At 50.8% G+C, this 15,779-nt stretch overlaps 1 protein-coding gene across 2 annotated transcripts; it reads right to left on the minus strand.

Annotated features, from left to right (window-relative positions):
• Positions 1-342: 342 nt before the first annotated feature.
• TTI1 (TELO2 interacting protein 1) lies at positions 343-15,742 on the minus strand. 2 transcript variants are annotated; one of them, XM_015647463.3, is made up of 7 exons: positions 13,252-15,742; positions 12,592-12,786; positions 11,678-11,820; positions 10,717-10,857; positions 9,567-9,771; positions 8,806-8,893; positions 343-2,961 (listed from the first exon to the last, which is right to left on the minus strand). In XM_015647463.3, exons 1-7 carry the CDS (start codon positions 15,530-15,532, stop codon positions 2,727-2,729), a joined length of 3,288 nt encoding a protein of 1,095 aa, XP_015502949.2. In that variant the 5' UTR covers positions 15,533-15,742; the 3' UTR covers positions 343-2,726. The 2 variants fall into 2 exon arrangements, with proteins under 2 accessions (XP_015502949.2, XP_033375001.1); XM_033519110.1 differs by lacking the exon at positions 8,806-8,893 and having other exon boundaries at positions 2,828-2,961; positions 13,252-15,736.
• Between the last annotated feature and the right edge of the window lie 37 nt (positions 15,743-15,779).

Raw genomic sequence — 15,779 nt, forward strand, 5'->3', positions numbered from 1 at the left:
CAAAGGACACAGGAGAAAAACATTCAGGAACTACAGGGCAAGGAGACACTGCTGGTGCAAAATTCCACTTTGCGAAAAGCAGCAATGGTGGCTGTGCTGTAGCGATCCCTGGCAGAGCTGTGGGGCTGGGGCTATGCTCAAATTCTCCCAGCCAGGGAATGGGATTACTGGGGGAAGAAGAGAGATTGGGATGCATTGGTCACCAGTGCAGCAAAACACAGGACACAGCAGAGGAAAAGGAAGACCCAGGGACACACTAAGGGAGGGCAGGAGGCTGCAAATCACCTCAAACAGGGAGTAAACAAATTGCTGTGCAGCATAATGATTTGTAAAACCTGGAAGTGAGCTTTAACAATAACAGATTTTATTGGAAAAGATTAATTTTGCTGTTTATAGGAAATTTTGGGAGCAGGAATCGAGGAGAGGACCCTGCTGGACCCGTGTGCATGGCTCAGCAGTGCTTGGTGCCAGGGGCTGTGCATGGGACTGTGCCCCCAGCCCTGGGTGTGGCAGTCCCCCAGGGTCCTGGCTGGGTTTGTGCATGGAAGAGACAGCTGGACATGGCTTTCTTGGCTCTCTGATCCCAAAGAGGGTGGCTGGAGCGGGGGCAGTTGGGGGTCTCCACCCCAGTGTTGAGGGCTGCTTGGTGGATGAGCATTCTGGTGGGGAAAGCCCATGGCTTGTGAAGGGGCTGAGCTTAATATGCAAGTCACTGCTGGGGAGGAACCTGCCTCATGAAAATGCCATTTCCATGCAGTCCCTCTCCCAGCTATTATCCTGCCTCAGACAAAAGCAATTTACTCAGCCTCCAATAAAGCAAGGGCGATAACGAAGCTGAGAGGAGCTGACTGTGACAGGCAGGACAGCCTCTCTGCCACCAGCACCCACCTCTGGCTGGGGCTGAGGCTGTGGGGAGAATCTCTAGACTGCACAGTGAATCACAGGCTCTGGGTGGGGGTGTCAGCTGTGCCAGAGCCCTGGCTGGGTGATGTGGCTGGCTCCTGGGCACTGATGGGCCAATGCTGCCCTTCAGTCACACGCCTGTCCTGCAGGATAGTGAGCCTTGGCATGGGCAGGCTGGGTCCTTGGAGTCCCCACCATAGCACAGCTGAGCAGAGCGAGGCTGGATGCAGCATCTGCACCTAATGGATGAGTTTTGTCAAGTGCTACAACAACCTGGAAAACTGCACCAGCCCCAAGGGCGCTTGGAAACCAAAGACAGTATTTCACCTCCCTGCCTGCCCTGTCAGAGCGGCTCTGAAGGCTCCTTTGTATAGAACCCAACCAGCGTTAAGCATTGAACAGATATTAAAAAAGAGTAAAGCTGACCTGCAGCCCTGTCCTGCTGGATAAAAAGCCACTGACTTGTGTTTTCCCTGGAGAAGCAAACAGGAGGAAAGCCTGAATTAAATCGGGGAGAGAAGGGGAAGCAACTTCAGCTGAGGGATGTGGCAGCAGAGACAGTGCCCTTGGGCCCACCAGCAGAGACTTGTTTTGGATGTTCACCTAGGATCCCAACAGTGATACACAAAGCCTGTTCCATGTAACAATCTATTTATTACTTTGGTTTTTGTATTTCTGAGCTTGCTTCCAAATTTAGTCAAGAATCTGCCCTTTTGCTTCACTTGCATAGATCTTCCCCGAGTGTCAGGAGGCAGCCTGCTGCCAGGAGCTGCTCTGGGGAAGCTGAGGGATCTGGGAGCAGCTGAGCAAAGCAGTGCCTGTGGACAATCTCTGCAGCAAGAGCCTGGGGATGTGGGAGCTGGAGACCAGGGGAGAAGCCTCTCAGCAGAGGGAGTAAGCTGACCCCAAAGACGAGTCATCCTCTGCCCACTGTACCACCTTGCACCTCCTTTGACAAACCATGGCACTGCTGGGGTGCTCACAGCCCTGGCACTGCTGGCACTGCCCGACCACAGACAGACACAGAGGCTGTTCTGGGGCACAGGCAGGTGCCTCATCTTGGGGTGATGATTAGAAATAGCCTGAGAACTGTGATCTGGGCATGGGAGATGCTGTAAATCACTCCCAGGTATAAATCAGGGCTGATTCTCTACAGAACCTCACAGAGAGTGAGACAGAGAACAGAGCACGTTTGGCCGCCTCCATCTGGTCTCAGCAAACTGCAGCTGTGAGGAGCAGCCCTGGAGCTTCTGAGAGGACACATTGTTCTTGCCAGTAACATAGGTGAGGAATTTATTGGAAATGCACTTCAACTTCTGAGATTAACTGCTTTTAAAGTGAACAGGTTTATAGTGCACCCAAACAAGATTCTCTTCCTGGGAAGGGTAAAGGCCAGAAAAAGCTTTTGCTTTGAGTTGTCAGTCACTATCCAGCTGAGAATGGGAGTTATCATCACAGCTGTGAAGAGATCAGAGGTGTGGGGGGTGCTAAAAGGGTACTCCCCTAAGGATCAAGGATTAGGAAGTTCTGGCAGATGACTCACTCTTCGTATTGAAGAATTTGGAATAGATGTGCCATTTTCTTTGCGTATGGTTCTGGCGAGGCACAAGTCAGGAGGAGTCAGGGTCATGTCCCCACCTCATCTTCAAACAATGCTTCAAGAAATAAACCTTCTGCCACAGGGAGGATGTCTCATCCAGTGCCTCAGACTGGGCAGCCCTTCCTTTTCCCCTGAACCATTTGGGTCCACAGTGAGGGTGTTATCTCAGGTGAGCCCTATCCTGGTGGTTCCTCTTTCCCATCCCAGCTGCTGCGTACATCTGTCAGGAAGGAGATGCCTCCTGTGTGCTGGTCCTGGGACCTGTGCCCTCCTGCTGCTGCAGTCTCTGGAGCAGAAGCAGCACGTTGTCCGTGAGCTCGTTCCGTGGCCGCCCCATCCCGCTGAGCTTCACCGGCTGCAGGCTGGCGTGGGGGGGCTCGAACCCCTCGGGGCAGCACACCTCACTCAGGAGCAGCCAGGTGCTGTCAGGGTCCACGTGCATCAAGTGCAGGAAAACACTTTGGAAAACAGTAGGAAGAGGGGAAAGAAGAGTAAGGACAAGGCCTTTTGGTTGGCACCCAGCAGGGTTACTAAGAGCTAAGGAAAGCTCTGGTGCTGTTGGCAACTTCTGGCAGCTGCACAAATTTGCCTCTTTACAGAGGGTGGTGCAGTGGCCCTGTGCCTAAGAAAGCAGCTCTGTGTCTCACAGCTACTGGCACGTGGGAGAGAAATATTTATGATACCACACAATCACTTACAGGTATCAAACAAGCAGCTGGTGCAGAACTGACCTGGGCTTGGTGCTGGCACTGTGTGAGCTGATGCTAGCACAAGCATAAACCTGCCTGATCCACATGCTGGGGATGTGGGTGACTGCATACACTGTGCATATTTGGGATCTTTCAGATCCTGCACAGATCTTGGGAGAAGTTGCCTGTGCTGTTCACCACCCTCTCTGGTTTTTGGGGAGAGAGAGTTAACCCATCTGGGCTTCTCTGCCTTTTCAGAGGTGGCAAACCCAAGAGGGCTTTGTCCCCCATTTGGGTTCAGCTACCCAGGCTGGGTCCCAAGGGAAGCTCAATGCTGTATTTGAGGGCTTTTTCCTCAAGTGAGATCTCCCACCATCCCAAGTCCTTATTAGCTGCCTCCAAATTTTTGTCATTCTGCACAGCACCTTTCACAAAGCAGGATTTTAAACCAAAACCAAACACACCCCTTATTAACACAGAATGAAGGAAAAGAGGAACCACAACTTCCTCTGCAGATTTACTGCTGTGCTGATGGTTTTCACTTTGCATTTCCATACCTCAGTAAGATGGGATTTGCCTTTCCAGCATGCCCTTCACACAGGGCTCCAGCTGTGAGCTGCAGGGACACAGCTGCTGCTGAAGAGGAGGAAGCTCAAGGAGTGAAAGAGCAAATGCTGATTTGTGTGACCTACACTTACCCACCCCCTCCTGCCAGTTCTCCCTGCAGCAACCTTTGGGCTTAGCTAGGTCTGTGTCAGGGTTTAAGGCACAGAAGGTGTACTGGATTTAACTGGTATTAAACTCCGGCTGTGCCATGAACAAAATTAGACTGGAATTTGCAAGGCCTCTTCCTGAATGGTGCTGAGTGCTCTGTGAGCACCAAAGGCACTCAGCACTCACCACACCTATGGTTCAGTTTTCCAAGATCCTAGTAAAGCCCAGCTATGTGTCTTCAGGTCTCTAGTTTTCAGTGAAATCATGGAGCTATGAGGAGAACAGCTGCCAGGTCAGATAATGGGAAGAGAAATCAAGTAGGTCTGTCTCTGCTCCCCCAAGAAGCACAGGACTGAGCTCCCTCTCTAAAAGTAAAGATCACTTGCTACAAAAGCCACACAAAATCCAGATCTGATTGCTGTCCAAATTTCTCCTGGAAGAGCTTTCATCCCTAAAGTGAGGTTGCTTCCAATGTAAAGCAGGGAGAAATCCCTTTGAGAAGCTCTCCTCTGAAAGGGAGTGCGGTGCCATGGGTAACGTGAAAGAGCACAGAAATGAGATGAAGGTAGGAGAGAGCTCCCTCTCCTCTTCACAATAACCCTGTGGATGTGACTCCTTACTCATGCACAGCCAAAGTTGTTGCTTTTGCCTCTCTGCCTGTCCCTCAATGCAGGTCTCTCAACAGCAAGAGGGGAGATGCCACCACTGAAGCTGTTGGCAGTGTCCCCTCCCAAAGGTGCCTATCTGCCTGCTCCAGAGAAACCGGTGGGAATGTGCTCTATGGTGATAGCTGGGCTTGGCAACAACTGCCTCAGCAACAAGGCCTTTTTTCTGTGGATTGGCCAGATGCAGGTGAGCTCAAAGGACTCCTCATTCCCATGGCTTTGTTCCTGCAGCTCTGCTGACTGGAAGGGGAGGACTGGCCCACTCAGTGCCAACCCAAGTGAGGGGCAGGCAGGGCCAGGGTACGGAGCTGTCGCTGCTGCCATCCTGGCTCCAGCTCTCCAGACACTGCCCTGCCCTCAGCTTGGCTGTGACAGTGGGAGCACACGGCTCTGTGTGCCAGCAAACACCAGCTCCCAGTGGTTCCACCCAGTTTTCAATGGGCTGCTGCTGCTGCTGCTGGGCAGCTGCAGAGATAATCCTCGCTCCTTATGGCTGGGATGGGAGCAGGCAAGGACAAGGAATTGCTGTGAAGGGAACGTGGAAATGGGGAATATTGTGCAGCAGGCTGCTGATCCCCAGCACACACACAGCTGTAGCTCTTACACTCACAGCACAGACACTCTGCTCTCCAACCTCTTCCCAATCAGTTGCTCCAGGGAGAACGACCCTCAGAGATTATTCAGACCCTGGAGAACTCACTGCCTCTGGTGCCCATAATGGCTCGAGGCTGTGATTATCCCTGATAGCCTGGAGTGCTCTGCAGCTTAAAGAACAACTTGACTTTTACATTTTCAAACTAACTCTGGGGTAGTTTCTAAGCAACCTGTTTCCATAGCAAAGAATCCTGGGGTTAATCCAAGTTTGTTTTCTGTTGTTGCCTTTTCCTTTTTTTTTTTTTTTTTTTCTTAAATATCAGTTTATTGAATTTTGCCTTGAGCAGGTGGCTGTTCTGGCGTGCTTCAATCCAGCCTGGGAGTGACAGCTGACAATGAATATCCAACAAACCATACAAGCAAACCAGAAGAGGTAAGCTGCATAATCAACCTTGGTAACAAAAAGGGTCCCAAAATAGATCACATTTGTCCCAAGTGTGTTAAACTTGTTCTACTAGCACAAAGCAATTCGGCTATTGTGTTGCCTTGTCTTTTCCCAAGCTCCAAGCAAAGCCATGGCACAGTGAACAGACTGGCAGAAGGACAAGGCTTCCTGGCTTTCCATCCCTGCTGAATGTTAAACTGGACACAGCCCACCACAGGCTTTGGAAAGATGGGAAAGTTATTTTGGATCTCACAGAAAAAAAAAAATAAAAAAATCCTTCCTATCCAGACTGCTGACTGAAAGGTCATGGGCTGCAAACATTTAGTAGGAATTAAGTGTAAATTTCAAAACAGTCACTTCAAACTGAAAGAATGGAAAACTGCTTGTCAGTTTTGACAGGAGCCAGTGACAATTTCCTAATCTCTTTTCCTTCAAGGTTATTTCCCTGAAGTGAAAAGCTTGTCAGGGATGATGCAACTTCATAAATTGGCAAGAAGCTCAGATTTACATATTGTGACTTTCTGTTTCCACCATCTCCCCTGGCCTTATTCCCAGTGGTGGGGCCCCACACACCCCCACCTTGCCCAAGTCTTTCTGGGCACTTCCTCACCCTTGCACAGGCTCATCCTCAATGATGGCAAAGACTTTTCTAGTGCTCCTTGGTATTTCCAAACTCTTATTCAGTAGATTTACCCTTTGGTGATGTTGCATTTGGTTTTTGTTTGTTGTTTGGTTTTTTAAAAAGCTTTGGATAATACTCTCCCAGAATACTCCAAGCAGTCATCTTCCAGTAAAGCCTATTGCTATTGTCCCATTTTCTCTTCCTCAGATGTGCTGGAGTTCTTTTTTTCTCAGCATCTATTTTTGCCTGTTGAGTATTGCACGGAGCTGCAGTTACAAAAATCACTACTCCCACTGCTTCATCTAATAAAGCTACAGGGTCCCATAAATGGGATTAAGCAGACTCCTTGGGGCATGATAACATCCCTGGATGATAGCCAAACTCCCTTTTTCCTTTTTTGTGTGGCTCAAACACCTTGGCCAAAAACTCCTGCTCAGCCCTTTGTATGACTACAGAATCCTCATGTAGTCAGTGTATGATTTTTGGAGCTACAGCTGGTTTTGGAAGTTCTGACCTTGCTCTTGACAGGTCACAACCCATCAGTTGAATAAGAATCCTAAGAGCTGAGCAAAGGCCAGTTAGTATAAATCACCATGGCAAGCTGATTCCAAACATCCTTTTACCTCATATGATTTCTGCAGTGATAAAGCTGAGTTATGTGACGTATGCTGGCGCTCAGGCTGGGGCTAAGATTAGTTCTGGTCTATCTGTTTTTAGAAGCATTTAAAATGCAGAATTTCTCATGTATCAGGCTGATAACACTGTCCTTGCTTAGATGGAAAGGGCCTTATGTGTGACAGCCTGTGTCAGTTTGCAGGATTGCTTTCACGCACATGGAGAGCAAGAAGAGCCAGAACTTACAGGAATGTGGTGGCTCAACAGCTGGAGAATAGAAATGGAAGGGATATAAGAGTGATATGATAAACTCTGATAAATCCAGGTTCCAAGACCAGGGATTGTACAGGAATAACTGAAAAAAATAAACCCAAAAGAAACCTCCAAATGCTTCCATGTCTGTAGTGTCAGGCCAGGCACGATGCATACCTCAGTGCATACATGTGTCTGGTCAATGGAGTTAAACAGGAGACAGGGCTTCTATGAGCAGCTTGGTTTGCTGGCACATGTGATGTATGGTGCATCAAAAGCATGGGGGAGGAGCAAAAGAAATGGCATTTTCCCCTTAAAATATAACATACAGGAGAAAAATGTTCCTTGCTCTGAACTTTACTGCCCTTTTGCTCCAACAAGTGAGCTCACTTCACCATACAGCTTCCAACAGTGCTCATTTCATATTCCCCTATCCCTGCTGCTGGGGGGAAATTGCACAGCTTCTCAAGCTGCTTGGCTAATGATTTAAAAGCTTCAGATTCCAAATATCTAGACAAATCCTGGTGTTCTGCTTTTCATCCAGCATTCCTTGCACAGACTGAGGCATTATTGCATTAAGGGGATGCACTCCCACAGCATAGAGCCCCTCTGCAGAACAAATGCTGCCGAAGCCTGCTGTGCTGCCGTGAAAGCCTCCAAGGTAAAAATAAACCTGCTCCCACCCGCGCAGAGATACAAACAAAGGAATGCTCCAGCTCCAGAGAGCGCTGGCTCTGAACTGCTGCCCAGCCACACAAAGCCCTTCACACCCTGCACCCCCGGGAGCGTGTGCTTTGTGAAAGGGAATGGATGGGCTGCACTTCCCTTTGCTTCCCTTTCCAGCAGCCTGCCCTGGAAATTCGAAACCGCAGCGGAACCTGCTGGTTTCCCTTCCCCTCGGGGGAGGGCAGGGCTGGCCACACAGGAAGGGAGTGGGGGGGTGCCTTTCACCCCCATCCTTCGACAGAGGGGCTTTCTGATTTATGTCCTGTGTTCTGTATCTGGACTCGTTTTGTCTCCTGAAATCTCCAGCCTTGGTTCCAGGTGACAACATATGACAATAGTGATTTCTTATCCTGGCAGCAGAACATGCTGAGCAGGATTTTGTACACCAAGCAGTAAAGTATGTCTGTCAACACTTCCTAGAGCTGGAGTGTGTTCACCTAAACTGTCTTTACTCTTTTAGACTCACCCAGCCCTCTCAGAGCAACACTGGTGCCAAGACTGACAGCTTCCCAAACAAACTCTGGTCTACCTGGCAGGGCCTGGGTTGGAGCCCAGGGAAAATGGAAGGATAACAGAAGTAAATCCCCCAGCCTGCAGAAGGTATTAAGTGATAAAAGACAAGGGAATGCCTGGCACATCCTCTTCCATAGCTGTCTTCCCTCTGCAGTTTGATGCCACCAGCGGGCCAAGAGCCTCAAGCATTTGATTAGGAAAAGCAAGTAGTACATCTTGCCCTCTGTCCCCAAATGCACTGCAAGGTCACCTCTAGTGTCTGTGCAAGCTGTCAACTCACCTCTCTAACTCACTTTGGGGAGTAAATGATACTTCACCACAGAAAGCTTCTCTGAGAGGCCCTGCTGTACATGACTTAAATGTGCTGGAAGGTGGAACAGGAAAGATACAAAAGGAATGGGATCACCATGCTTCCTCTGTCGCCCACTATTTGTACACCCAACACACCTGCATTTAAGAGACATTACCTCTGGGCAGCTTCTTGCAGTTTCACAGGTTGCTTGGCACTGAGGTAAATCAGGCAGGCATCTGCCACTTTATTCAGGTCACTCTCGCCTGCAGAAATGGAACAGGAAAGAAGGGTAGGAGGTGACCTCCTCAGCAGCTGCTGCCTAATGGAATCAGTTCCAAATTGGCAGCAGAGGCTTCAGAGCCTTTGAGCTGTCTGACCCGGAGCTCTTCTGACCTTGCCTTTTAAGCATCTTGCTGCAAAGCCAGGAAAGCAATCAAGGGCACTGAGAGGAAAAGAGCAACTAGCCAGCAAACCTTCTCCCTCATCTATGTCAATTCCAGAAATTTCACTTGGGGAGAATTTCAGTTTCATTCAATAGAAGAGTGTGATGTACTGGATTTAAAGGGTCACTCAGAGATAAGCCCACAATGGAACCAGGCAAGCTAGCCAGAAGTCTTACCTGGGCTTCAGTTTGTTCAGTAAGAACAAAGTGTAGCCCAACAGGCCCTACAGCAATGCAGGGCCTCCATTCTGTACTCTCTCCTTATTCACAAGTGGGATGAGCAGTCAGATTTTGCATATGGGAACCTTCTCTCCCATTTGTCTCCTGGGGAGAAAAGAGGGCCCAGCACCTCTTTACAGAGCTCCCACAGACAACAGATTTAGGCTGGAAAAGACCAGGAAATCAATTCTGTGGGCAGCAGGAGGAGAAGCAGCAAGTTGAAAGAGTAAAGTCTGGCAGAGATCCACACAACCTGTGCTTCCCCTGGTACTCACCCATGTCCAGCTTCTCACAGAGAGAGCCCAGGCCCTGCAGCACAGCCAGCTGCAGTTTGAAGGCCAGTGTGTGGCTGTACACAGGCCCAGCTCGGGCACTCACTGGGGCCTGGCTGAGCAGGGAACTGGTCAGCTTGGGCAGGACATCTTTGGAGAATCTCTGCCTCAGGAAGTCCCCACATGTTTGAGCCAGGGTACACAGCACCTAAGAGAGAGACATCAGTTACAGGGGACAGTGGACACACTGTCCTGGGAGGAGCTCAGTGATCCACACCAGCCTGAGGGATTCAGACATTCTCCCCCTGGAACACTGTTTTTGCAGGCAAGAGCATTGTGACCATACCTGCCCCAGTTTCCCCATAATGAGCAGAAGGTGAATGTTTGAGAGGCTGAGCGAGCTGCACCCTGCTCTGCAGTGTCACCTGGCTGACCCCCTGGGCTGCCCTTCCCTCATTAGCACAGTAAAGGTAAGAGCAGCTGTGCAGTCTTACTCAGAATTAGCGGAGAAGTCTCTGATTGAAAATGCCATTAAATATCATTATATCCTTAAATCTCTTTCGTGGTGCAGACAACCCATCTTTCCAAGCACATCAGCAAGCAGAAAGGCCAAGTAGCCATGGAAAAGAGCACGCAGCACTTCTGGTGTATGCCCAAGATCAAACTCAATTTGGGCAGAGAATGGCCCTAAATGCATATTAAAAACAAAGGAGCATCCATGTGGCCATAACACTGATCCCTCTTTTGGAACTTCACTGAGCTCATGGTCCCAGTGTGCAAGACTGAGATGCTGGTTATCTTGTGTTTGATTTACACTGATATGACACTTCTTGTCCTGGAATTTGAGCAGCAAGACACATGGTGGGGAATTCATACAGCAAAACTGAAGCTGGGTGCATGATGACTTGGACTTTTCAAGAGTTAATTAGTTTTTGTACAGCAATCTAAGGAACAGCATCAAGGCTTTACCTGTGGACAAGCTGCAGTGAGAGTGGTACAAACCCACCCACAGCAGAGCATGGTGACCCCATGCTCCAAACCACATTTAAACATTACTGCAAGAGCTTGGTGCTCTCTCCTGAGCTGCAGCACTGCCTGAACCACTTCCTGCCCAAGCCCCAGCTGGAAAGGCTGCTGGCAGTCACTGCCATACCTTGAAGGCTCTGAGCACTGCCAGAGGGTCGTCGTTAATCAGCCGGGTGACGAGAGCTGGCCAGACACGGTGAGCCATGGGAAGCAGATGGTTTCCATGAGGATGCAGCACGGTTACACAGAGCTCCAGCACGTCCAGGACCTAGGCAAGAAGGGAGGGAGCAGACTTGAGTGCTGCAGTGCCAGGCATTCAGGTGGATCCCAGCATCACCTCAGGAAGCCGGGAGGAGGGGTTGAACAGCAAAGGGTGCGGTTTTACCGCAGCAGGAACAGGGACAAGTGAACAGTGCTTGGAGTTCAGACCTGTTTAGAAAGGGACAAGCACTGCAGTGACACAACCTGTGGTGGGTACAGAGTTGGGCTGGGAGCAGGGTAGGATTCCTGCACAGGTTGAGCTGCACACTTGGATTCCACTGCGGCTGTGGCAGCAGGATCACCTGGCAGAGCTGGGACTGCTGGGATGAGAATCTGGGTTACGCCTCATTTTTCTGCCTCACTTTGCACTTTAAAAGGAGGCCACCTTCAAAGGGTTTTCATAATTAGAAAAAAGTCAGGCTTTTAGCCCTGCTTATCATCACCCCAGCTACTTCAAAAACATTCATCAGCCTGTGCACTGCAGCCTGAGGAAGGGGGATGGGAAGCACAGATGGGAGAAAGATGCTTCTGTTTCCTTCACCAAAGGACAAAGCACAAGACTTAACTGTCATAAGTATCAATGGAAAGTGCCCAATACAAAGCCACCCTTAAGATTCTGTTCCACCTGGCTGCCGCTCCTAATCCAGAGCGCTCCCAAAAAACTATCTCCCTTTCTCTTGCCAGGTTTGGAGGATCTGTCCTGCTCGAGCATATGGCAGCACAAACCTGGGGATGGCAGGGAGCCCAACGTGCATGGCACACACGCTGACGAGCTACCAGCCCCTTCATGGGCACCATCTGTCCCCTCAGAGCCGGCGATTACCGACCTTCAGCCGCACTCGGAGGCTCCCGTCAGACAGCAAGTGAATGCACCTCTCCATCACATCTCTGGCCAGCTGAGCATGGCTTGGCATTGGAGCCTCTCCTTCTGTGTCAGTGTTGGGCTCTGGCTCAGCAAGGGGAGCATCATCTGGAAGACAAAACCATTAGTGAACCATGAAAATTACTTGGAAGCTCTGGGAGATCACAGCGCCCACCCACAACCACTCTGCAAATTCCTAAGTAAGGCCTTTGGCATTTTTTAATGTGCTTAGATATAACTAAGCCTATGAGTTCTGTGAGTTAGTGTCAGGTTCAGTTAAGAGTGTGGGGCTAGGGAATGTTCGCTTTCTTTACTGGACAATGCAGCTGGTCTGACATTTGCAGTCTCTTCTCACCATGGACTTATTTCCCATTGATTTTTATTAAAAATGAAAAGCCTGGGTATTTAAAGATGAAGTATTTAAAGGTCAGGATTGCAGCACAGCCCAGTGAAGACTAAAAAGTTCCCTATATGAATGTCTGCAGTGCCTACCGAGGCCAAGTGAGAAGAGAGCAGTGGCATCATTAGCCAGGAGAAAACAGTACAGAGATTCCCAAGGGAACACAAGGAAAACGCATAAGATCCTGGAAAGGGAAAACTTCAGGTCCTGAACTCAAATGAACTGTTACGAGGTAAGAAAAAACATACTGTGCTTGTGTCTCTGAGCTAGAGAAGCCTTGATCTCCAAACATTTGGCTCCCCCACCCAAACAGAACAAAGTGTGAACACCCTACAGCACTTTACATGAACCAAGGTCAGCCCAAAGACCTGAGACTGTCAGCCTGGTCCCAAGGTCCCCATGTGACAAAAGGACACCTCAGAGGTCACAGTCTCTCTGCAAGCTGACCATGCTCCTCTCCAGCCATGCACAGCACTGACCTGCCTCCTCCTCCTCCAGGTCAGGAAGATCACCCTCTGCGATCTGCTTCTGGCTGACATAGTCAAGGAAGAATCGTTCCACTTCTTGACTTGTCATTGTCACCTCCTGCTGCCCCTGGGACAGAGCCCTGCTGTGCCCCTTGTCAGTCTGCCTTTGCTGGTGTTCCTCAGCGCTGGGCATTCCAAACCACTGCACTGCAAAAAAGGAACTGACATGTCACTGAGCAACCACGATCCCCTCCTGCCAGTCAGCAAGGTGCCATGGATTCCATGAGAGATGAAATGGTTCTCACACCTCATGGGATTGCACCTGATTCAGGCACCTGCAGTCACATCCCAGTCACCTCCTTGATAGTATGGGAATGTTAAAAAGGAATACATGTCATGTGCTTCTATGGAATGTTCATGGGAGCAGTGAATCCTTTCTCCCCCAGCAACTAAAGGCCATGTCCCTGTGAAAGGCTGCAGGCCAGGCAAACTGGAGAGGGAAAGATAAGAGTGATTTTTGTTTGAGTGCTGGCCCAGCAAGCAAAGCACAGTGGCCATCACACTGCAACACCTTGGCTACCTGGAACCTCCCATGGCAAGTGGAAAAGTCCACGACAAGTACCCTTAGTGACAGCAAAGCTGAATTGCACAAAGTAAACATTGTTTTGGTACCTAGAGCAGTCATGACTGACTGGAGGACCCTGAGGAAGGTGGAAGCCTGGCTATTGTAAGACTGATCTAGTGCAGACAGGACATCTTGGATTACATCTTCTACCAGTGGCAGCAAGCTGGCATCTGAATGCCTCAGCATCGTGTCCAGGACCTGGGACGCACGTGCCTGATATGCCAGGTGGCGCAAATTCAGGGAAATCCCATTCACCAGATAGTCAGAATTCTCATTAATCAAACACTGCACTGAGTCGTAAGCACAGGCCTCACATATGTCTGCCAGTGTCCCCAGTGCTGTCTCACTGATGAGCAGAGTCCTGTCACCAGCCTTTTCCAGCACAGGGTAGAGAGCTGACAGCAGCAGCAGCCGGAACTCCTTCCCGAGGACAGCAGCAAAGCAGCCAACGCCCTCCAGCTGGATGCAGATCTGCCAGATGTTGCTGTTTATGGTGCGGGTTGTGACTGGGGGCTCTGGAGACAAGAGGAGAACGCTGCTGGATGTCCCTCCCGCATGGGCAGCGAGTCCCAAGTGCTGCACTGACTGCTCAGGGCTGCTTTCTTCTGTGTCATTGCTAGTGACCAAATACCAGTTCACCTGGTCCATGTACTCATCCAGAATGGACGTTATGGACCCTTTGAGATCATCCACATTCAGTGGAACTTCCCTCTCCTGCAGGAAATCCACTCCCACTCCGGCAGCTCCTGTGACCAGCTCGTTGAGGATCATGGCTGCCTGCTTTCGGTACAGGCTGGACTCGCTGTACAGCCCCATGAAGTGATCCACAAGCAAGTAGAGGTTCCCGTAGTAGCCAAGAACACGACACACTTGCTGAAGGAGCTGGAAAACCTTCTCCTCCGTGAAGAAGCGGAAGTACTTCTTCTGGCACCTGCCCTTCTGCACACCCTGCTGCAAGGGGCCTGGTGGCCCAGAGCGCCGAGCCTCCACGATCTTCACATCCGTCACATCCAGCTCCAGAACCTGCACCAGTGCCTTGGACAGGCGCTGCAGGTGGGACATGGAGTTGAGGACAATGTTAATCTTGGGGCCCAGCAGCTTCAGGTAGCCAAGCAATAAGCTCAGCGTGGAAACCTTGCCCATGTCATCCTGAGAGTTCATCAGGCGGGGAAGAGCTGTGGCAAGGGAATGGAGGTTCTCAGAGAGGACATCAGCAAGAGCCCTGTTCTGTGCCACAATCCTCTGCTCTGAGATCTCTTGCAGAACTGTGTTACACCTGCTCCGGACTTCACTGTTTTCATCATTAACCAGCCCAACCAAGGCCTTTAAGAGGTGACTGAATGAGTCCACAAGTGACTGACTGCAGTTCCTCAGTAAGTGGTGGACCAGCTCCACCAGCTCCAGTCTCACCTTCCAGTGGGGGTGAATTGAAGAAGATTCAACCACTTTATGCAAGAGAAGAGAGAGTTTTTCAGCAGTACTTTTAGTCCAGTCAGGTCCTCTGTGGATCATTAGCTCTGATATTCTGCTGTGTTCCACTGACAGCTTTTCCTTACTCTTTGGGATTCTGGCTAGCTGTTTGTCAGCCATGACCAAGCCAACAATCAGATAAAAGAGTCTGATGGCAGAAACGGTGGTTTTGTGACCTTGTTTGACGTCTCCAGCAATAACTCGAGACAGTGCAATAGAAATCCCAGGCAGAAAAGAAGCAAACAAATCCCCACATTGCTGTGACTCGTCTTCATCCAGGTGTCGGTGCTCTCGGCAGTCACACTGCAGAACCAGGACCTGCAAGCACTCCAAAGCAGAGATCTTGATTTGCTTTGCTTTTTCTTGCTCTGCAAGTGTCAGAAGCAAAGACACAGCGAATCCTAAGAGCGGAAGGGTGGAAGGTTGGTACAGAGACAAGATAACATCCCCATAAGCCGAATGCATCAGGGTGTGGAGTGCCTGGATCACAGCCAGCTTCAGCTCCTCGGACAGCGGGGCGGCTTTGCCCGAGCTGGGAGGGGGAGCGAGGCAAGTACACAGCTCAGAGAAGAGCTCCTGCAGCAGCTCCTGCTTCTTCACGCACGTCGCCGCAAGCACGGAGGAGATGCACTGCACCAGGCTCTGCACCAGCCGCTCCTGCTTGGGCCCCGGCAGCCGCAGGGCGAAGCGCAGCGGGAACAGCACGTACTCCTGCAGCTCCTGCAGGGCCGCGCCGCTCACCCCGGCCAGGTGCGCCTGCAGCTGCCGCACGTTCTCCACCGTCTGCACCCGCGTCAGCTGCACGCAGACGGGGCGCAGCGCCCCGAACGCCGCCTGCGGGGTGTCGAACACGGCCATGCCGGGGGACCGGGGGCCGCGGGCCCTGCCTGGTGCCGGGAGGTCCCGCCAGCCCGGGCGGCCCTGAGGGTGCCGGAAGTGACGCCGCGGTACCAGCGCCACAAAGCTCCCGCGAAGTGCGGCGGGCACTGTGAGAAAAGTCTCTGGTGCCCGCAACACGCATGAGCCGGGACGTGACACTGAACTGAGCGGGGCTGTCAGCGCCACAAAGCTCCCGCGGGCCTGGGCAGGCTCTGTGAGAAAAATC

This window comes from Parus major, chromosome 20, assembly GCF_001522545.3.
Source record: "Parus major isolate Abel chromosome 20, Parus_major1.1, whole genome shotgun sequence".
In the NCBI taxonomy this organism is placed as follows: Eukaryota; Metazoa; Chordata; class Aves; order Passeriformes; family Paridae; genus Parus; species Parus major.

Bases quoted from the DNA above. Each gene is read 5' to 3' on its own strand.
- TTI1 (XM_015647463.3), bottom strand. From the start codon at position 15,532: ATGGCCGTGTTCGACACCCCGCAGGCGGCGTTCGGGGCGCTGCGCCCC. The intron at 9,772-10,716 runs GTATGGCAGTGA...TCTCTCTCTTAG, and splicing joins CAGTGCTCAGAGCCTTCAAG to GTGCTGTGTACCCTGGCTCA. The intron at 8,894-9,566 runs GTGAGTACCAGG...CCATTTCTGCAG, and splicing joins CTGTGAGAAGCTGGACATGG to GCGAGAGTGACCTGAATAAA.